The sequence below is a fragment of the Diuraphis noxia genome, unplaced genomic scaffold (genome assembly GCF_037042655.1).
Source record: "Diuraphis noxia isolate RWA-SAM2 unplaced genomic scaffold, SU_Dnox_SAM2 contig0005, whole genome shotgun sequence".
Taxonomy (NCBI): domain Eukaryota; kingdom Metazoa; phylum Arthropoda; class Insecta; order Hemiptera; family Aphididae; genus Diuraphis; species Diuraphis noxia.
In genome coordinates, this window is record NW_028301715.1 from 29392298 (window position 1) to 29415748 (window position 23451).

General features: G+C 26.1%; 3 protein-coding genes and 1 long non-coding RNA gene across 7 annotated transcripts; 2 read left to right on the forward strand and 2 right to left on the reverse strand.

The window, feature by feature from the left end:
• The first annotated feature begins 2398 nt into the window (after positions 1-2398).
• On the forward strand, positions 2399-6664 carry LOC107168611 (GRIP and coiled-coil domain containing 88 kDa). 2 transcript variants are annotated; one of them, XM_089228389.1, is made up of 10 exons: positions 2399-2875; positions 2951-3063; positions 3125-3256; positions 3322-3726; positions 3798-3962; positions 5207-5345; positions 5428-5645; positions 5718-5930; positions 5998-6203; positions 6262-6664. In XM_089228389.1, the coding sequence occupies exons 1-10, from the start codon at positions 2800-2802 to the stop codon at positions 6443-6445; spliced, it is 1851 nt and encodes a 616-aa protein (XP_089084515.1). In that variant the 5' UTR covers positions 2399-2799; the 3' UTR covers positions 6446-6664. The 2 variants fall into 2 exon arrangements, with proteins under 2 accessions (XP_089084515.1, XP_089084514.1); XM_089228388.1 differs by having other exon boundaries at positions 2400-2875; positions 5992-6203.
• A 114-nt stretch (positions 6665-6778) lies between these two features.
• On the reverse strand, positions 6779-23330 carry LOC107168619 (coiled-coil domain-containing protein 174). Of its 2 annotated transcripts, XM_015518098.2 has the most exons (8): positions 23181-23330; positions 23020-23103; positions 21911-22119; positions 21408-21626; positions 20455-20759; positions 7809-8030; positions 7603-7740; positions 6779-7468 (listed from the first exon to the last, which is right to left on the reverse strand). In XM_015518098.2, exons 2-8 carry the CDS (start codon positions 23050-23052, stop codon positions 6924-6926), a joined length of 1671 nt encoding a protein of 556 aa, XP_015373584.2. In that variant the 5' UTR covers positions 23053-23103; positions 23181-23330; the 3' UTR covers positions 6779-6923. The 2 variants fall into 2 exon arrangements, with proteins under 2 accessions (XP_015373584.2, XP_089084516.1); XM_089228390.1 differs by lacking the exon at positions 23181-23330 and having other exon boundaries at positions 23020-23168.
• Positions 12774-18285, forward strand: LOC107168620 (uncharacterized). 2 transcript variants are annotated; one of them, XM_015518099.2, is made up of 4 exons: positions 12774-12868; positions 12943-13184; positions 17072-17287; positions 17357-18285. In XM_015518099.2, the coding sequence occupies exons 2-4, from the start codon at positions 13073-13075 to the stop codon at positions 17713-17715; spliced, it is 687 nt and encodes a 228-aa protein (XP_015373585.1). In that variant the 5' UTR covers positions 12774-12868; positions 12943-13072; the 3' UTR covers positions 17716-18285. The 2 variants fall into 2 exon arrangements, with proteins under 2 accessions (XP_015373585.1, XP_089084518.1); XM_089228392.1 differs by having other exon boundaries at positions 12821-13184.
• LOC149055170 (uncharacterized) lies at positions 18940-20448 on the reverse strand. The gene is made up of 2 exons (XR_016191891.1): positions 19288-20448; positions 18940-19208 (listed from the first exon to the last, which is right to left on the reverse strand). It is a non-coding gene; the product is annotated as an uncharacterized LOC149055170 (long non-coding RNA).
• Positions 23331-23451: the final 121 nt, after the last annotated feature.

The following is a 23451-nucleotide window of genomic DNA, read 5'->3' on the forward strand; positions in this document are numbered from 1 at the left end:
ATAATTTATAAAAATTGTCTAAATGTTATAAATACTCGATGTCTAGATGCTAGATCTAATATTATGTCTATTTTATATTTTGTAAAACCATAATTAATAAGGACTAATATTATTTTAGTATACCATATACGATATACATTTTAATAACCCAAACACTGCTCGTTCAAATTTTAATATAGATACAAAATTAAGGATGCAGTAGTGCACATAAGTTGAGAATGATAGTACAATAAATTGTAGGATTATTTGAAATATCTATAACGAACATTATTAAAAAGTGTAGAAAAAATGTATATACAGGCAGGCATACGATATAGTATAATATACCAAATGACGCTACAGTGTAAGTGGGTAGGCACTTGGTGCATGCTCTGAAATCTAAAAAATTATATAGAATAATAATTGTGCACGGAGCTTATTAGTGTCAAAGTCTCGTTTTTTAAACATACCCACTGCGTGAAATTGCGTCGTATAACAGGGTCAACCGACGAAATACATTATTCAACAGATTTTAATGTGGATAAAAATAAAACAATAACAATTAAAAAGAGGATATTTTGTACTTTTATTCACGGTATATAATATAGATGCGTATAGTTTATTTTGCATATTGTACCTATAGATATATATATTGTTTTTTTTGTGGCTTTTTCGAGAGCTTAACTAACTACAACCATATAATACGGTATATACTCAAAATAATTATACCTAATAGTAAAAACATATAATAGGCTCAGACGTACTTTTTTATTATTTTATCCTTTAAGGTATATTTTCTATTCATATATATATAAAGGCATAAAATGGGAGGGGGCCAAGGGGGTTATAGATCTCCAGAATTTTGTTTAGCCTGCTCTGTAAATTTTTTTAGTTACCATTTTTAGAATATATGTATATTATAGAGATACTCGAAACATTGTATCCTAAAATCCCTCTCCACCCCTATAAAAATTCATCACGCAACGTGAATTTATATATGTACTCTATGTAACTATGTAAGTAATTATATAATATATTTATTATATAGGTATATTATGTGTTGGACGTTGGTATCAGAACGTCTTTTCTGTACTATTTTCACTACGTTACCCGCGTTTTTTCAGTTGTTGAATGATAATATACCGAAACGATGTTATAGAATCCGATTTTTATTATTTCGCAGAAACAAATTTTTACTTCGAATATCCGTTATCCGTAGCATTACGTCATAAAAATTTTAAATGGATTAAAAAAAAATAATATCCACTCTACAGTATTACAACTTACAAGTAAATACAAATTTTATTCGACGATTTGTCATGCTATCTATACGTTCACACATACTATATTATAGTAGTTAGTCAGGTATATAAGTAAATACAATTATAATATTGTTTACACGAAATGCGTTTTCACACCTAAATAAAATATCATACCACCTATAGGTGTCGGGTCGTTTATCGATATATCGTCAGATTATATTTCATATAAAGGTGAGTTAAGTAAAATAATTTATGTGTAAATAATAACAATGTGATAAACAAACAAGAGACGTCACGGCGTCATGATGGTGAGTGGCTGTATGGTACTTACTCATATTGTGATTTCGTGCTCAATAAATAATTGCGAATGGTTGTTGGTTTTTATGTCATAAATAGAAGTACAGGCAGAAGGGGCATCTGCAATATTATTACTATTCATATGCAAGTACCTGCATTTTTAAATCTTAATATTAATACCCTAATTATGTTAATATGGGAGTATATTATTACATATTATAGTGATAGTCCCAGGGCGAGTGCACTTACATAGATATTTTGGATTTAAGACTTGGATTTAACAAATGTAAAATGAATAGGTAGGTACAAATGTTACCGTTATAATATCTACACGAAAAATAACCAACATTGTGCATTGTTTTAATGCTTATACAAACAAATGGATATTACTATATAAATATATAACTAATTGTGAAGTACTCATAAATCGTACTTCCTTATTAATTATTAGATAGTATAAAATAATGCAAATAATATGTATTTATACTCACATTTTTTTGTTGTGCCCATATAATTTTTATAATTTTATATTTATTCATTTCGTTATTCTCGTTTTCATTCTGCAGAAAGAATAATGGAATAGATTTCCTACAAGAACCGGATTATTAGACACTTGGACATCACCATATTCCATGGCGGTTGACTTGTAAGTAATCGGTCTCGGATAATGAGAATGGAAAAGTAAAATTTAGTTGGAATGAAAATATTAAAATATACAGATATACCATTATTGAGTAACTCAATGGTATATACAGTATGCACTATAGAAATCGACCTTCAAATGTCATGTATAGGCAACTTAATGTACGTAATGTTGGTATTCCTCTTATCATAATATGTTTTTTGATAATAGTCTACGAAATGCTGATGACAACTACAGTTAGTAGCAAAAATATTATATTTTTAATAACCAAAATAGTGAAGTTTAAAAATCTCAAACCTCATCTATGGGCTATGACAGTATGACTTAATCGCTCTAAATCTCTAATTCTCATTTACGAAATCTTATCGGTATCTATATTCAACTATTCAAGACACTTGGCAACTTTCTGTTGGAACTGAAGACGCCCTTCTTGATTCACAAATATTTTGTTACATTATAAATAATATTCAATTGTAATAAAAGGTTTTTTTTTTTGTTACTCATAAATTACAAACTGTGTTCATGTCTATCTGTTCTTAAATTAAACTTATATTTATAAAATAAAAGTTTATATATTTCAATTAACGCCATATTGTTGTATTATGCTAAAAGCCTAAGATGGAACAGAAAGAAAATAGTCAGTCATCTATAAATGAACAGTCTGAATTAGAAAAATACAAAAAGAATTTGCACAGTAACATTTTTAAAATATATTTTACGTTCTATGGGGTACAAATATTTCAATTTATTTGTGTACTATTTTTATTAGATTTGGTAGTTGCGTATAAGAAATTGACATTAGAAAAAAAAGCTTTAGAAGATACATTGAAGGCATCCTCAAACTATGACAAAGAAGATGCATCAGAGACTGATACTTCTGAGGTATAATAAATTTATAATTCTTACAATTGCGTGCATTTAAATCATAAATTATGTTTGACAGGTATCTAATGATTCTCAACAGTCACGATTTATCAATTTAGTTAATACTATAGCTAGTTTACAGCGAGAAAAAAATGAAGCTGAAGAAATTGCAGCTGATGAAAAACAACACCTTCAAAATAAAATATATGAGGTATATTTGATAATTAGTATTATTGTATGTAATTATCAAAGCAATGGCTTTAAATTTTATTATAGCTTGAAAAATCGAACAAAGAGTTGAATAATAAAATGGATACACTAAAAAAACTTCAAAGATTAGAGATGGAAAATATTAAAGCAAAGTTTAATAAAGAGCGATTACAACGAGAAAAAGAATTTAATGACCACGGAGTTATGATGAGAGAATTACAAAAGTTAATGGCTGAAGAACGTAGGCAAAAGGAACAATCTGAATCGTTAGCAGATGGCTTACAAAAAGAAGTTGTACATTTGCACAGAGAAAATGAAAACTTAAAAAAAGTAGCCCAAGATATGGAGAATGAACTGAAAGAAATTAAACATAAACTAAAGTATAGGGAAGATGAAACATCAAATATGTTATCTCAGTTACGACATGAAGTTAAAGCAGTGAGACAGAACCATTCGATTGCCATTTCTCAAGTAACAAATGAAGCTTTAAAAATATTTAATCAATATTTGATTGTAGTGAGTACTTATTTTTTCTTCTACAGGAACAACAAAGAGCAACAGATGCAGAAAATCGAGCCAGAGAACTTGCAATTGCACATGAAGTGAGAGTTTCAAATTTAGAAACACGTTTGACAGAACTTTCAAATTCAATTGGTGTTTATGATAAAATTAGACATCAAGATGAACTGACAATACAATCATTAAAGGTTTTGTTATATTTTTATTTATCTTAACGTTGTGCATGTGATTGTCCAGTTAATAACCCAAGATTTTAAATACACAAAAAGTATATTATCAATATTAATTAGCATGTATAGGTGAAGTGAATAAACTATAAGTAGTTTGTTGAGTGTATCATTGTCTATTTTATTCAGATCTCATTACTTAACTATTATGAAACAATGCAAATGTATTAATATAGTAATAATAATAATATTAAACTAATGTTTCTTCTTGAAAACTTTGTTTTTCAAATTCAAAATGTGTTATTTAGATTATTAAATATTAATACATATGCATCTAGTTTTGGCAATACAGTAGAAGCTGTTGTTGATTTGTCAGTTAACAGATTGTTTCTAATAAGCAATTGGTTTATACATGCGTTTATATGGTATATAAGGCCGTCTGTCCCGAGGCAATTTGTTTCAATATTGTGATTGTATCAATTATCTGCGTATACCTAATAAGCAGCTTATGTAAATTTTTATTTATGCCTAAAATGTGTACAGCATAAAACATAATGTAATATTATGCAATATTAATATTAAATTAATGTCTACAGTCTATTAGTCTGTCCCATGAGAGAATAGTACTGTTTTGTGAATGAGACTGAGCTCCACAAGAAAAACCGAACTTCATTAAGATGTGATACTTTCTTTCGTGAGAGATTATAGCTAATGGATTTTTTTGGTAACTATTGGCTATCAATTTCATACAATAAATAACATACTTAACTTTTTATATGTATCACAAACCTAACACAATTTTATTTATTTTTTGGTTTGCAAACTGGATTGTCATTATGTACTTTATATAGGTGACAAATTAATTGTTTTACTCTAATTTTTTGATTAGATTATTTTTAAAGTATATTTAATTATTTAAAGTATATAAAAGATAAATTTTACTATCATCATATTATCCAGTTGGGCAGAATACCACTAAATAGTGCCTAAAAATAAATAATATTTGTAAATTACAGTTTTGCAAACAATTAAATTTATTAATAGGATTTTATTGATAATCTTATGTTAAGAATATATAGTAACATTATATTATTTATTAAAAAATTTAAGTTGTAAAGATAATTACTATTTAAATTGAACACCTGTAGAGTTATTCATTACTTATAATTTATAAACATTAAATCCCACACCATCACAATAAAAGTATAGATTTGTTAAATAGATTATACTGTATACTAATTATATTTGAATTGTTTTCTTAATAGGAACAAATACAAAAATTAGAAATAGAAAATGAAAATGATGAAGAGTACACTGTATCTGAAATAGTTGAAAAATTTAAACACTTTAAAACTCTTTTATTAAATTTAGCCAAGACATCAGAAGTCCCTTTAAATATTGAAGGCAAATAAAATATATTATAATAAATCAATTTATTTTAATCAAAATTTAAAATTTTTTTAACAATTATAAATTTGTTTTGTAGATATAATATTAAAAGATTTTGATCTTGATATTTACAATTATAAAATGAAACACATTGAATATTCAGATCAACAAGATGAAAATAATTCGTCTTCCAAGCAAGATAATTCAGTTTTATTAAATCAAGTAAAAAGTCTAAAACAACAAGTTAATACACTACAATTTGAACGAGATCAGCTGGAACGCAAGTACAAAGAAAAATTAGAAGAAGATAATGAAGTACATCGATTTGTATTGTTGTTATATTTAACAAAATCATTAACAAGTATGTTATCAATTTATTTCTTATAGGAAAATAATAGTTGGAAAGAAAAATATATGACAAATGATTTGGAATGGCGTAAACGAACATCAATTCTAGAACAGCAATTATTAAGACAACGTGATAAAGCACAAGAACTTGTGTTAGAAAAAGAACTGGAGCTAAATACCCTACGTGAAACTCTACATTCTACAAAATATAATAGAAAAACATCCCATTCCTCAACTGGTTCAAGAAAAGAGGTAAGTAATCTTTTGCATATTCAAAATTATAATTGTGTGTTTTTTTTTTGTATGTATATAGTTCCAGGAATATTTGGATGAAGAATCTAACAAAAAAGGATCGCATCTGCTTCATTATGCGCACGAATTAGCCCTGAAAGATATGGAGATATCCAAATTTAGAAAGTCCAAGTCTAAAATAGAATCCAAGTATAGAGACTTACAAAAAAGTACAGCTGATATGCAGCAGCAGTATAAAGCAGATGTTGATAAACTAAACCAACAGTTAATAAGGTATTAATTTTATTTATTTAATATTCTTACAAAAACAATAGAAAATTTTTTTTTTCAGACTTGAATCTTGTAAATCTAGAGAAGGTGCTAATTTAGAATATCTGAAAAATGTGACATTGAGTTATTTTCTTACAGCTGATGATAAAATTCGAAAACATATGGTAAATGCAATAGCAGCAGTTTTGAAATTTTCTGATAGTGAAACAGAGAAGGCTATTAAAAGTCTATCACAAAGCAAATAAATACTATGTTTTTTTTTTTTTTTTTTTTTGCATGATTATTGAGTGAGATTATTTAATGCGTTATATATTAAATATTTCCTATTTTATTTTTTTATTTAAGTTTTTATTCCAGTTTTAATTAATTTAACTAAATAATACTGTTTAAAAATACTTATATAATTGTTATTTCTTTAAAAAATAGCGTGTAAACTTATTGAATTACACGGCATTGTGATTAATTATTGATATTTTGTTTTTCATTCATAATAATTGAGAAATCTGAATAACTATACAAACATTATGTATTGTTTTTTAATAATACTTTATGATGAGATTGAATATATTACAAGTAAATGGTTTTTAAAACATTTTTTATAATCATCATAACACAAAATAATTAAATATAAACAACAAATCACTCATTGTAATAATGTAGGTAATGTTTTTTAATAGAGTAACAATTATAGTATCACCTTGAAAGCTATTTATTTAAACATTATCAATCATCGTCGTCGTCGTCCACAATACCTCTGACTGTTCGAGGTTTATTCATGCTTTTTGAGTTGGTAAATCCTTTAGAAATAGAATCCTGCATTTCATTAACACTAATAAAGTTGTCTTGTGCTTTTGGTCCTCGCCCACTTGGTCCATAATATTCGTATGTGGGAGGTGGTGCGATTTCTGCTCCTTTCCTCGGTTCAGTTGGTAGCGGAATACTATCTAAATCGCTATTATCTTCATGATATGGATTGTCAGTGGTCCCAGGTTCATCATCCAACTCATTGTGAATAAACTTTTTAAAACTTTTCGATGTTATTGTACTCTGCTTGTTTGGATTAGTGGGTGCAACAAACATATCCAACGATGGTCCAACCAAATCTTCGTCAGTGTCGTCGTCATCATCAACGTCCTCGTCTTTGTCGACGTGTTGATAGTTATTGGACGATACTTTTTTGGGCACTTTTGGGCCGTCGTCATAATCCCACGCAAAATCTGGCTTCCTTTCGGCACGTTGCTTTTCGTTCCATTCTTCTTGGGTCAACACTAAAACAATAAATGATAATAACATACAGAATATAAACATAATACGTCACAGCTGTAATAAACGCGTCATAATAATAATAAAGATCGCATAATTATAATTACAAAAAATGTATTAAAAAATAAATCTAGCATACAAGGTTTTTGTAGTCCGTCCTTTCCTTGGTCCCAAGGTCTGACATGAGCGGCTTTCCTCAACTTTTCAAATGCTCGTTCGGCGTCCATATCTTCGACGACTTCCGGGGACGGAGCCTTTGGTGGTGGCGCTTCTTCGTCTAAAAATTAAAAACAAAAATCGAAGTTATATTATTCAGTTACAATAAAGTGATGGGCACAAACTTACCCGAACTGGAGTCCAGCGGAAGCCCGAGTTTTTCTTTTTTACGTCGCTTGATGGCTTTAAGTCGGACAGCCATCTGTGCGGCACGCTTTTCCTTGAGCTTTTGTACGGAAATTTGAGTGGTTTTAGTCTGTTCTCGAAGCTTTTTGAGCTCAGCTTGTTGGCGATGACGTTCTTTTTCATCCGTTGAAAATGAATAATAACCAACACCATGCTCCCGGACCTCTGTATAAACGATACATTGTTTTTAAATGCTTTTACATTTTCGTGTCAAAAAATAAAGTTTTAAGTACAACATTTTTTGCCTTTAAAAAATACATGCAAATGATTCAGTACCCTATCACCCAATACAACTTGTACTACCGTATTAAAAATAATTTATACTGATCATAGTATTATAAATATACCGATTTATTTTTGGAGATGTGGAAGTAATAAATATTAAATTTCCTAAAGTAAATTACTACAATATTCATGATTGATAATTATTAATAAACCAATACTAAGAAGAAATTTTTTTTTAAAAATAATTTATACATCATGGTCAATGGTCATAGACTATATGGCAACATAATATAGGGGGAAAGTTATTCTATCGCTATAAAATAGAAGACCGTTTAATTATTTTGATATACCTACCTAGCTATGTTAACAATAAGCTAAATAAAATTGGACAGCGAATGCTCGAAACAATTTTTTTAATCTTATTTTATAAGAATTTATACTCTTAGTATATGACCAGTTTAAATTAATGTATAATATGTATTACCTAATAAATAATTTATTATATACGGCGTTTAAATTATTTAAAATTTATTTCAATAAACAGTAAATGCGCTTAAGTACTTAGGTAATATTATCATATTATTAAGGCATATTGTTAAAAATTGTGTGGGTAAATAATTTATACATTTTTCACGTATGTAGACGAAAATGGTAAAAACCTTTATGATTAAATAAAAAAATATTTTCTTATTGGCTAATATTATGCAAACAAGAAGTTCGTACTTAAATAATAAGCATAAACATTAATTAAGAATAATATGATACACACGTAGACATACAAAGTATCTGGTACCCATTATTTTTAATGGTTTGGTACCTATTTGATTTTCAAAATGTTTTTTTGATAATCATCTGATATAGGTTAGGTTAGGTATATGTATATAGGTACCATTTAAGAATTGAAAATTGCAAACTATTGTAATATTTATTTTTGTTTACGTTGCTGAAAATGTATTAGGCTGTAAATCTCCGTCATATCATTATAAATTTAGTGAATATTACACATACTAAAAATGAAAATAGGGAAGTTAGTTGTGATTATACTCTAAAATAAATAAAATAGAGAGTGAACTATGGGAATATACGACGTAAACACACCAATGCTTATTGTGACCATAAGACAAACGCACAAAGACGTGTTGAAGAGTGGTGTCTACTTTTCAGCTCCCTAATAATAATGATATAAAATACATAAACAGATAAAAATTATTTTAATAATTAGGTACGCAAGGCCATGACATAATCTATCTATCTACATAAACATACTGCTTCGGGCCCGGCTATAAACGGTCGTGCGCTGTGTTTTTTTTTTTTTTTAATCTGAATTTAAGCGTTCAAGTTACAGTGGAAATCGTTTAACACGACACACCAAATAACGTCATCACAACTTTTCGGTTAATGCATTCAGATAGATTTAAATCTTGGCCGAATATTGTACATATTATATATAAAAATATATCACCGTCGTTATGTGTAAAAACGAAAATGGTATATTACGAGTGGTCCGATGGGCGATGACCATAGCAAATGCACAGGACGTGTGTGTATAATATATAATATAATACAGAATGATTCAACAAAAATATTCAACCCTCTTTTATACTTTAACAACGTATTTATTCAGATTCTGATTCTAAGAATTTTTAAGCATACATTTACAAACTACATTTTTAAATACCTTTATTTTGTTTCTCTGTTTTCATATATCATTTAGGGCTTAACAAAAGTTAACCACACGATGTTCTGGAAAATGTTGATGCATGATTTGATTATATTTTATATATATATATTATTATATTTAATTATATGATATATAAAATTATCCTTAATAATGGATCACATAAAGTACATATCATATAGTAGTAAAGTAAGTTGATTTTATAGTACTTGCTCTGACAATTTTTACAAATCAAAAATGTTTAAATATTAATAGCTTAGGTATTAGGCTTTATAATTTTAAAATTTGCTTAGTCCCTAATGTTATCTATATCTTAACTCAAGCCTAACCATAATGAACTTATTTTGAGCCATAATTATTTATATGAACCATAATTATCTTTAGATCCAAAACACAGTTTAATAACCCGGACATTTTTCGTTCGAAATATTTCCATAAAAATTATCTGCTACATAATTTAAGATTATTTGTATCACCACAGGACAATGTAACCCAAATCCTCAAATAGTTTAGAAAAAATCTAAGTATTTGACAATACGGTATAAAATGTAAATACCAATATATTTCCGAAAATTCCCAAAATCAGGATTTAATTAATGACTAAAGGAATGATCGAGGGTGAGTAGTCATGGTAAATATATTTTATATTTATTATTTATATGTAAATTCAGCCATACCAATAACTTAATCATAATACTAAAAAATTGTTGCCCGTAAATATAAGCGTAATATTATTATAAATAAATATGCGTTGTCGTCTTGCGGTTATGACGTGTCAAGGCGACAAGTTCAATATAAAATGTACATGTATTACTACATGTATATAATTTATAACAATCAATACTTATGAATTAGTTATAAATTTATAATAAACGAGATTATAACATATAAAATACACACGTCTCGTTCGTAGAATGAAACCAAAATTCCAAGTTTTAACAATGACATGCGATAGACGTAAATATGCAATGGAAAAGGGTAACTTACAACAATTCTCTATGAATACAAAAATTAATAATTAATGGCTAATGGTTTTCATAATATAATACGACTATGTATATGTGAATATATAAATAAAAATTAGGGTGTATCAGGAAGTTATGACAATTTTTCTTTGGAACTTCTTTAAAAAATATATATATATGGGTATGTTATGTCTTCGTGAGGCACTCTGTATGAAGCAAAACAGAACATTGATAACCTCTTCCCCTTACTGGCACACTGGTATCTACCTTTACCATTAATGCACAAACAATACATAAGTTATATTATATTCTAACGTGATTAACACTACCTCATGATTGTTGTGTACAATTCTGAATGACACACAAAAATTATGCATTGGATTTAAAATGATGTTATGATATTTAGACAATTTTTTGGACAGAGAATTATTGCTAAAAACGTTTTCATTTATTTATTTACTTATACAATTTCAAATTATACAAGTTTAACTAAATCATATAATTTTAGAATGTAAATTATGCATTTTAAGATATAATACAATATATAACGTTAATAATATGAACTAGTATTACTAATGTATTTAACATATTTTAATGGTCAATTTTTTACTAGATACCTAGGATTTAAAAATAAGATTTATGAGACTATTTAACATGTAGTTACGCGAATTCATATTACAAGTTTTTTTTTCAATTAGATATCAAGTTTTGTTATATTGTGTATTTCACGATTTTCTAAGCATCTAATTTTTTTTAATAGGAATAAGTTGTTTAAGTGTTTTACCTAAAATCTACAACAATACAATACATGCCCAATAAAAATATTAAAGGAACGTGATTTTAAACCTTTTACAGACCTCCGTTGATTTATCATTGCTTATTGCTTTCAAAATTTAAACACAACTCACATTATACTGCAATAAGTTAATCAATATATAATGTGACCACTACTGTCTGCCTACCCTTATATATGCTGCAATATATCTTGTACGGTATTTACTATTTTTAACTAGGAAATAATTATAGGCCATAAAAATAAAAATGATTTTACCATTTTTTTCATTTACTTATAAACTTTGAAAGTAAATAAAACGGAATAATGAAAAAATTTAAAATTATTGTTTAATACCACTCAAAGATCCAATAGTATCTATGAGTAGGTAATTAACTTTAAGTTTAAGATTTCTCTGTTTTTCAACAATTATTTACTAACTAAGTATTTTAAATTAATCCATTGACTAAATACCACTCGCACATCATTATCGCTCAGAACCTAAAATATATTAACCAACTCTTCTACAGTAATAAATAAACAATACCTAAAAAGTAAAACAAATATTATTATTACCAAATTACTATTTTAGTATCAGCTTCTAAGTAATTACACCCTCAGGTGGTCGATGACCGTGCATGTATATGACTTGTAACTATCATATTTTTTTAGTTTTACCGATTATAATTTTGTATAGTTAAGCATAGGATTTTTTTTTTAATTTTACTAAGAACATGCATCGAACCATCGATGACTGAAGACAGTAGACGACAGTAGATGTTTAGTTTAAATGACTATTGCTGGGTATAGTTACTAGTTAATATATTATTATAAACGAATAATATACAACATTACTCGATCGATTGATTTAACTGCAGCACTTATATAACGGACTATAATACAAACAATAATATACTATTATATTCGCATAGTGCAGTCTTTCACGCATGTCTTCAGAGCTTTTAAAAATTATCTCATTACTTATTTTGTTCCCCTTGTATAGGAAGAACAAAATAATTTATGGCGAACCATTTAATATTTAGCAATGTATACACACACACACACACACACATATATATATATATATATATATTATATGCACACAAGAAATACGAATGATAAATGCAGTCCTTTAGGGCTTTAGGCTCCGGTAAAGTTTACATTTTTCCTGTCCTTTTTTTTTAATTGATCGTTTGTGTAATGGTATAATATGCGCCGACCCCGCGAGATGGTGTGCCTCCACGGTCAGTTGTGGACGTATAATAATATTATTATATAGGAAACGACGAGAGGGAGCGCGAGGCAGCCAGAGACGTTCTCTAGCATTGTGTCCTAAACAGTGTGAACCGCGTGACTATGTTCGGTATTGTTGTATATTTTTTTCGGTAACGATATATAGGATAATATACTAATATAAAATTTTTTTTATGGATACAGATTACTCGATTACACGAAACGAAAATCAATTATATTAAGGACCCCTAACGGGCAGTTTTTTTAAGATTTAATTTTAGTTTTGCGGTCAAAATCGACTTTAGTCTAATAATTTGTATGAATTTGTTTCTCTATGCCCACTGAATACGTATCAACTTTTTGTTGTTTCAAAATATTTAAAAACAAAATGTCTGTCGGATTTCTACGATGGACGAAAACCACAACGGTTTGGTTTTTAGTAATCAGTAAGTTATACTAAAAACGATTTAAATACTAATTAATAATATTATATATAATATTACTTATATATTTATTACTGGCTCTGAATTTTTGACACTCAAATTTGATTACATGTGTTTTAATGAGCTCAATATAGTGTATATAAATCATCGCACTTATTAATAAATGGAAACTAAAATACGTTATACATAAATTGTTTGCATTTAATAATTCTGCGAACATACTTACCTATTGATCACTGCCATTCATACTTATAAAATAAATTATGAAATAACACGAGACAAGCTGATAGCCAAATCCAATAAATAAATTATCAAAATTAAGAACGGCAAAAAAGAATTAGTTTACTTTATATTATTTCCATTGAAGTAAAAATTTTGATTAAAAATATTTATAGGCTCTAAAATTGTTGAACCAGCTAGAACATATTAATTGCATTTACAATATTATTATGTAATTATAGGAATTTACATAAATAGTTAATTGTCGGGGTTAATGACGCGGTTCGTTTGAATATGTAGTTCATACAGTCGTTTTCAAATATTAGTACATAAAATAAATCTTGGTAGAGAAAATTCTCTGATAAATAAATAATCATGACAATATGTGTATCCATTTTTCAGTAATTTTAATTTAACATATTATATTTTGGGAAATATGAAACGAATTAATTTACAAATATATTAGTCATAATATATATACTAAATACTTGTATTATAAATTATTTGTATTACTTGTACTATAAAGTAAAAAATATAGTGTATTTTTAATTTTAGAATTAGTCAAGTATTTATGATATTAAGTAAGTACCATAGTAGAAAATCAAAATAAACAAAATTATTGATTAAAATTATAAATACTAACTACTGAGACTACAACTGTTAAGTTGTTTTAACTTTGTTAGATAAGGTTTGAAATAATCAATAAAATAAAACATAAATTCAGTTTTACGCACGTTTAAGCTTTAAATACAAAAAGACTAATTATTTTATGAATATGTTAAAGGTCATTCTAATTTCATTACATAACTATAATATAATACAAATCATATTCTAATAATTGAGTGTTAGAAAAAGCAGATAAAATAGTGGCGAGTAGAGTTGTAGGTAGGTATTACATATTGAGTAGTTACCAAATTATTATTAAAAATTATATTTTCTCTAAAATATTATAAACATAATAATATCATCGATATTATTTTTCTACGAGTCCTACATAATAACATTCTTTATAAGAAAATTGTATTATATAAGACACATAATACAATACTTTAAGATTAGAATTGCGATATTTGTCATATACTATATATATAATGAAACAATTTTTAGATTTTAAATCAACCAATTGTTAAAGATAAGTTTAAAAAAAAATGTTTAATTCAATACGCTGTCTCACAAAAAAGATAATTAATTTTAAGTAGGTAAGGAACAAAGGATAGTACATTTTAAATTTAATTTCGTTCCACACGATTTGACAAATGTGTGAAAAACTAATATATTATTCAAAATGTTTTCAGGTAGTACAATACTACAATGTACGCGACATGTCATAAAATGATACAAAAAATAAATCAAGCTAAATCATGACAGGAACGTTTTTATAAAAAATTGAATTGACAGTGTTTGTACTGCCATTTCTATTTTATCGTGAAGTTATCGAAAGCTAGTTTTTATTATATTGCACATATGAATAAATATATATAGAAGTTGTATAAACATTGGTCATAAACTTTTAAAATATTTAGCTGGAGACCGAAGTCTGGAAGATTGAAGATTGTCATCTAGTTTAATATTACGTCAAAAAATAAACAGTCAAAAGTTTCGTCTAAAAGAAACAATCGTTTAAGAAAAGTTTTAAAAGTTAAATCCTAAGTTTTGGTTTCATTTAGTACATAACAAAACAATTTTCAGAAAATAATATTACATCTAATACCTAAACTAAACATTATGAATTATGAGTTAACATCAAATAATATATTTAGGGAATAAGCATAAATATTTACATTATGCAAATATTATTTTATAATCTTTTATTGTATCAAATGTCACTAAAATAATCTATAAATAATGAAGAAAAATAAATACGTCTGTGTCGACTAATCGCACGTACAAATTTGATATAGATATAGGTATTGCTCAAATTAAAAAAAAAGGATTTCTTATTATAAGATTAGTATTTACTATTTATAATTCATACTGCTATTAAAAGTAAAATAAATATAGATTATAGATTAGATTGTTTTAAAAATTAATTTAACTTTACTAATTAGAAAGTACCTATTCATATAATAATTGAATACTAATTGTATATTTGTAATTTGTATAACTACATAACTGTGTTAAAACAATGTTATGAATGCAATACAAATGACCAGTTAAATTTTTGATAGTTTGACATTTCGTACATGAATAAACATAACAATGATCATTTAAAATTCTTGTGGGAGAAAATAATAAGGGGTTATTATTAATGTTATTATAACGTGTGAATGAGCAACACATTTACACATTGAATTCCAAATAAACATTTTGAACTATAAAATGTTTTTTTAACGCTTACGAATCACCCGCAGAACTCAGTTTTCGATGGACGATGGAAGGTATATGTATTTATTTAATTTCATCATTCATGCTTACGGAATTTTATTTATCGACTGTCTTGTCCGGTATTTATAAAAACGAATTCATTTGCGTGGGATATAGGAACATCGTAAATCTAGTTATTCCAATATTTTTAACTTTTTATACTAGAAATGTTGATAAATTAAACAAAAACCAAATTAAAATAAATAAAGGGATATTTTTAATAGTTAATGCGATATTGAGAATATGAAATAAATTATAGTGTGTTATAGGTTTTTAATCCGCATTTGCATTTGCGAAATTATTGAATTATTGAATTATTGAAGTTTCTTTAAAGATCGATAATAACGATAAAAAGTTATTAACATTTAAATCACAATACTTTAAATACTTATAACTTATAATTACATACTTACAGAATACCGCTTTATTTTTCAATTCAGAATAAAAAATATAACTTATTAAAGAAAAGATAAATATTTTTGTGATATCCCTTTACACTTTGTTTAAACTTTTAAACGAATATTACACACTATAATATTACGAGTATACAGTTTTCATTTTTATAATTGTAGTTGGCTACCTAAATGCCAAGTCATTAAGCCAATTGGCCATAACATGACTCCCTCGGTCCGTTAAAATACGAGTTCAATGAGTCAGCCTTTTCGTGACTACATATCGTGTTTTAAAATCTAGAGAAAAAATAACGAATGTGTTTTTCATTCACTAGCCGTTGTCAACAATATCTTTTGTAATAAAAAACAATTTATACGAATTCTATGCAAGTAAATCATGTAGTCTAACGATCCGTGCACCTCCTTGCCACCATGCATCCATGCGCGTCCAAATGCATAATATATGACAGGGTAGTAAAGTCACAGTAAATTTTTTTATTCATTTAAATTTGACCAAAGATAAAATAAAACTAGTAAAGTCTATTTTACAGCATTATAAAAAAATTGTCAAAAACACCAATCTCTAATATAATCAATTTTTTTAATTTTTATAAATAAATCAAAATATGATCTTTTTAAAATTCCGATTATATTTTAAAATATAATTAAATTTAAATGTTTTTTTATCCATTATTTCAAAATGTACATATGAATATATGATTAAATTTAAAAAAATACAGTATCTAAAAGAAAAAAGACAGTTAACTAGGCATTCATAATTTGTTCAGATTCAGCAAATATATATATTATTACAATGAGTACTAATTATTCCATTACTTTGACCTAAATCCTAATTTATAGGACTCACATAATTCATAAGTTTTATTTATGTATTAATAATTTGATACAATTTAGTTATAGGTTTAACTTATTCATCATCCGTCAAAAAAGATATAACATGTTATGTGTGTTCACCAAATCCAATGTCTGATAACACAGAAGCTTCAGAAATCTCTATTACTTTTTCAAATTACGACATTGAATCGATACCAACTTGTGGCTCAAAAGCTGCAGTCAATTTTACATTAAAATGTCCAGAAAGATATAAAGGATGTCTAACTAAAACTTATGGTAATACAATTAATTTAATGTCATTAATTATTATTCATTAATTTTAATTGTTATGTTTTTTTTTTAAAGGTAAAAGTATACTGAAATCTTGCAATGAGTATCCCATTACTGATTGTAAAATAGCAAATAATGTGAAGTATTGTTTTTGTGCTAATACTTTATGTAACAACGCAACCATTTTAACTCCAGTTCCAATTCCATCAGATGATGAAGATTTAGACCAATCAGCAGAAGATGGAAGCGGGTTATTTGACGATTTGACGCAATTAGATAAACATAAATACACCAACAAAATTACTAACACTACTGTAATATTAGATACATCTAAAAAAAATAATTCATTTACAAAAGCATCAGCTGATAAATTAGTACTGCTTAATTATACTTATATTTTATGTTTAATATTCATATTCCATAAAGCTTTATAATATTTAGACTTTTTAAAATAGTCACATACAACATTGAAGAGAATAGTGATATTTTTTAATTAAGCCATGCAATATTAATGTATTATATTTTTTATATTTTAAATATAATTGGTTGATGTTCCTTGAAATTTTTAAATTCTGGATAAAGCAATAAAAATGAATAACTATCTAATGGCTAACTAGTAACTTCTGTTCAAAAGATACCTTTTGAATATTTTTACTCTCGTTATGGTTATGAACAAATTTAAATTTTACAATTAATAATATAATCTATACTTTTATACTTAAATGATCATTGATTAAAATCATTAACGTTTATAATAAATAATAGGTAGGTATATCACTATTTTGTGTAGAAATTATAATAGTTCCTGACAACTTACTGGTGTAACTATTCAGTGCAGTGTTATATTATAATGTACTAATCTGTAAATAATAGTTTTTATAGATATATATGATAACAAATTATTATATAAAATTGTTCCTAAATAAAATATTTTTATAAGTATGTGATCTTAAATTATACATATTTATTTAATTTGTAGCTGTATGATATAAATATTATAAACTTATTTATAATTAATGTTTAGTTGAATAATAGTAAAAATACTAAATTATATTATAATATTTAAAATGTTTTGAAAATACAATGACAATTTAAAATTAATAAGTACAATGCCAAGATGTTACATCTTATATTCCAATTGTTTTCCTTGTCAAAAATGTTAGTTGAAACATGTTATAATAAAACGTTAGTCTTTCATATAGTCTCAAGAAAAAAGCCTTTTTTTAAGCACCTACATAATTAAATAATGTGGGTGAAATTTAGGTTTTATTTCTTATTTCTGTTTACTGTTTATGTAATGTGAGTCTTTTATTTTTATTTTTAGATGTTCTTTAATTTGTTATTTAAAATTACATATTTTGAAACTTTAAATTTACAAATACCGTCAAATGGGGTGAATAGAAACAGTTTCAAACTTCTAAAGCTTGTAGCATCTTAAATATTTAACATAGAATAATGAGCAATACTTTAAAATATGGGTCTCTGTGAGTACTTTAATATAGTATCATTGATAACATTTTATATTTAAAGATTGATTTTATATATATTTTTAAGTGCTTTGTTTCTATTCACCTGCCGAGTGGGGTGAAAAGAAACATATATTGGTTTTTACCAACTTTTTCGATTTAAACTCATGTAAGGTGAATAAAAACAAATAATTAAATTTTTAAAAATATTTATTAAATATTCAACACTTAATTAATTAGTTTGGTAGTTATCACAGTTTCTTTACTGTAGGTAAATACTATAGGTAACATGACGGTAGAGTACAGAATAATGTATACCATATATTTCCTGAGCTTCCCGGTATGTTACCTGTTTACTTTTAATTGCCATAATAGCATTTTTGAGATCATTTTGATTTGGTTTCATACACTTTTTGCTTCGAGGATCTGGTTTATAAATTCGTGGCATTTTTACGTTGTTTCTATACACCCCAAAAAAACAATTTTTTAATTATAAATTAATAAAATAAAACTTGTAACAAATAAAAAATGTATACTTACGAATTATTAAATTGTAGAAGTCAACGGACATTTAAAAAAAAAAATAATAATAATCAATCGATTTTATCACACAGAAAAAAATATTTGTATTATCACGTGTTATAACTGATAACAAACTTGTGTCAGAAGATCACCGTGTTATCAATGCATTAGTAAATAATTTTATCTTTATAACAGATTAGGTGTAATATCGTTTACATTCACTTGAGTTTGATAAAGAAAAAAGTGTCCTAAACCAATTTTCCTAAAAACCACAAGACCGAATATAACTTTATCACTTTTTGTTTCTATTCACCACACTGTTTCTATTCACCCCATTTGACGGTATTATGAGAACTTTGAAAATAGGTTAAATATTATGGGTACCTAGATCTAGAACATACATATATTATACATAACAGAACCATTCAATAAAATTGTACAACCTAACAGACAACAATAACATACAATTAAAAATAAGCTTAGCATAATCAAAATTACTACCATAAACTTCAGGTCTAAACCCCATTCATTCAGTCGCAAATACAAAGTAATTAATAATAGATTACATATAGGTCACTCAAAAATGTTCTATGAACATTTTATGTGCAGATAAGGACTTAGTCCAATCAAAGACAACAACACTAAAAATGATCACAGTTCTAAAACTTATTGATACATTGATACAACTTAATCTAAGACAAAAACCATCAAGTAAAACAAACTATTATAACCCATATATTTGCCATATTTCTAATTATAATTATAACGTTTTGGAAAATCCGTTAGTTTGATATTGCATTAAGCAAAAAGCTAAAAAATCGATTCCTAGTTTCTACCGTATACCTAAAATGTCTCTAACATCAACGAATTGTTGAGACTGGTTTTTAAGCAGTTTTGTGACAAATCTCTAATTATTATTTAAAAAAAAATTGTTTTCGTTCGTTAATTGCATACTTTCTGCGAATTACAACAAATTTTTTGCAATACAGAATTTTTTACCAAACTTAACAATTTGGTAAAATTTAAGTACTCATTAATAGCTTATCCTAATTCTCGAAAAAACAATGAAGGGAATTATTAGTTCATTGTTTTTTTTTTTCATTATTTAATATTCATTATTCATTATTTAATTCAAAACTAAGAAACACTATTCTAAATTTAGAAAATATTGTTTTTTTGACTCACCGTCAAATCGTATATCTTCATAATGAATATCAGTTCGTTCAGCTAATTTTCTTTCTTCTTCTTCCCATTTGAGACGCAATTGTTCTCTTCGCATATCTGATGAAACAAGTTCAGATATTTCTTCAGAGTTCCTACCTTCTTTTACAAATTTTTGTACAGTTAAAGGTGTTTGTTGTTTTATTTCATTAGGTGATGGTAGTGGTGGTTCTAACTCTTTTTCAATCCTTTGATCTCTTTTTTTAAAAAATTCTAGATCTGTTTTCAAACATCTCCTGGTACGCCCAAAGAAATCTGTATAATCTATCCTGATAAATTAAAATTGTATATATTATTTTAAAATGTATAGTTTAAAACTATAATATAAATAGAGTGATTATTTGACATAATATAAATAAAGAATTATTCTAACTTTTAAAATATTACAATCAGTGGCGTAACTTGGAGTCAATCCTGTGGGTGGTGAGGGGGGTTAGGTTAGTAAATTAATAAATAAAAAAATTCTTAAAAGTAATTTTATTTTTTTATTTTACATTATAAAACTGATAAAAAGACATAAAACTCAACAAAATTACTAAAAATTATACTTATATAATATGCAAATTTATTTTAACAAAAGTCAATGACCACAAATGGATGTACCTTCATAAAATTCATTCAAATCATAAATAATAAACTGACGCACTCAAAAAGTCAAAACGATAAATCTATTATTATTTATTATTATACAATCCATTATGCTGTTTAATTTTTCTATAATAAAATAGAAATATAATTAAAAGTTATAACTTTTAAGGGGGGAAACGATACTATTGCTCCCTCAATAAAATATCTGGAGGGGAAGTTTCCCTCTCTTGCCCCCTCCTCAGATTACGCCTATAATAACAATATTAAAACAACTTAACAACTTAATTTAAGAATAACCACCCTATAAAAAATACATTAATTAAATTTACCAGTCATCATCAGCTCCTGAATCATATTTATCTAAATCTGCATCCGAATCAGATTTTTCTTGCTCCTTAACATTATCTTTTGTGGAAGATATAGGGTAAGTAGTTTTATTTTCAGTAACTTTTTGTTTAAAATCAACTAAAAATGTTTTGTCTTGTTCACTTACCATTTCACCATTAACCAGTTTGTCATACAGTTTTGCTTTCATTGTTAAGACATCTCTAATAAAACAACACAATATATTATTATTAATTGCTAATCATTTTTAATTGTAATACAGTGAAACTTTCAAATAATGAAGGGGCATGGAGAACAAAAAATAAATATGATATAGAGAAATTTGTTAAATATAATTTAGGCATAAATAACAATGAAAGCCATGGTTCTCAAAAATCATTTGTTAAATAGAACAGTTTGTTAAAAGAAAATTTGTTATATGGAAGTTTCACTGTATTATATAATCGTACACATAGTATACTCTAGGTAAATAGTACTCATAAATTACCTTGATTTTTTCAAACTATTTTCAACATCAGGTGTATATTCTTCTTCTAAATCTTTAGCGTTTCTTTTTTCAACACCTTCGTTAGATTGGAGAAGACATGATGGTGTTTTAGCACCAGGTATTGGTCGAATAAATGTATCACCAGAAAAACTTTTTGCTTTGTTTGCTTCATCTTGTTTGCGTAGAAGTTCTGCTTTTAAACTTACTAGCTAAAATATAAAACATATATTTGTTTGGTAGGTAAATGTTTTGTGTTAAATATAATACAAATTAAAAAGAATTCTTTCAAAGCTCTGGGTATAATATACACTATATGTTAGCATGATGGTAAAAAATGTATGCTATAAACTATAATGTATATTATATTGCATAATAGTTATTAACCATGTTGAAAACAATAATAGGTGCATCTTTGTATTCAAAAAACCACAAGCAACTCAGTTTATCGACTATTGTCTTTACATTTCTTAAAAATTTTAAATTTGTAAACACTCATATAAATTGGTTGATAATTATTAACATATTATATAATTATACCTATTAAATTTAACAATTTTTTGTCCCAAAAAATATTATTTTAATCTCATAAGTTTTAAAGTTAGACTACACCAATATTGTATCGCATAAACAACTGATTATAATTTTTAATACAGTACCTACTCAAGCTATTCTAGCAGAATTGTAGATGCCACAAAAAGAAAAAGAAAGAAAAATATTATCAATTATTTCATGAGTAAGTATTTTTATATTAGTAAATAGCCTTACAATATATCATATTTTTAAATATTTATTTTGGATAGGGATATTTAAAATAAATAGCTTGTTTGCAATTAAAAATAATTTTATTATACTACATGAGTGAATATGTCTTGCTCCTTAAAATGTTGATTGTTTTGCTAGTTAAATTATTATTAATTCAAGTTGCCTATTTGAGTATTTTCAATTAGTTTTGATTTTATAATAATCATAATATAATACTTTTCCACATAACTATAAAAATATTATAATCATTGTTTTGAAATTAAGTTACGGCACAAATAATTATAAAATCAACTCAAAATTAATAAATAATATATTATCCTAAAAATAAAATAATATTTTTTACTTACAGATGCTTTACAAATATCTAAAGATTTGCTCATTATATGTTTGTTTTTAAAATGTTTTTAAGAACCAATAAATTTAAAAAGTAACTAAAACAATAACAAATATAAATTATAATCTTACTACATAAGATTTAGATATTTAGGTAGGTAACATTATGTCTTACAATTTAGAGTAAAAACAATGATTAATGACAAATACTACATATTTATTATTTAGTACATAACATACAATATATTAAATTAAAATTAATACTTTAATAAATTCCTTAAATTCTAGTCAATTATTGTGGATGAACAACTATATAAGCAATAACTCAGACTAAGATAGTACTATCAATGACAATAATCCATAGATATGAATATATATAAATAATAAATATATAGCATAGAGTAATATTACTCAGTAAGTTACCCATATCTTTACTAATATCATAG

What these genes read in the sequence shown, in the direction of transcription:
- LOC107168611 (XM_089228388.1), top strand. Translation starts at nt 2,800, where the DNA reads ATGGAACAGAAAGAAAATAGTCAGTCATCTATAAATGAACAGTCTGAA. An exon ending in CAACTGGTTCAAGAAAAGAG is followed by an intron (nt 5,931 to 5,991) that starts GTAAGTAATCTT and finishes GTATGTATATAG; the next exon opens with TTCCAGGAATATTTGGATGA. An exon ending in CTAAACCAACAGTTAATAAG is followed by an intron (nt 6,204 to 6,261) that starts GTATTAATTTTA and finishes TTTTTTTTTCAG; the next exon opens with ACTTGAATCTTGTAAATCTA.
- LOC107168619 (XM_015518098.2), bottom strand. Translation starts at nt 23,052, where the DNA reads ATGAGCAAATCTTTAGATATTTGTAAAGCATCT. An exon ending in AATAGTTTGAAAAAATCAAG is followed by an intron (nt 21,627 to 21,910) that starts GTAATTTATGAG and finishes TTGTTTTATTAG; the next exon opens with AGATGTCTTAACAATGAAAG. An exon ending in TCCGCTGGACTCCAGTTCGG is followed by an intron (nt 7,741 to 7,808) that starts GTAAGTTTGTGC and finishes TTTAATTTTTAG; the next exon opens with ACGAAGAAGCGCCACCACCA.
- LOC107168620 (XM_015518099.2), top strand. Translation starts at nt 13,073, where the DNA reads ATGCCCACTGAATACGTATCAACTTTTTGTTGTTTCAAAATATTTAAA. An exon ending in GGTTTGGTTTTTAGTAATCA is followed by an intron (nt 13,185 to 17,071) that starts GTAAGTTATACT and finishes GATACAATTTAG; the next exon opens with TTATAGGTTTAACTTATTCA. An exon ending in ATGTCTAACTAAAACTTATG is followed by an intron (nt 17,288 to 17,356) that starts GTAATACAATTA and finishes TTTTTTTTAAAG; the next exon opens with GTAAAAGTATACTGAAATCT.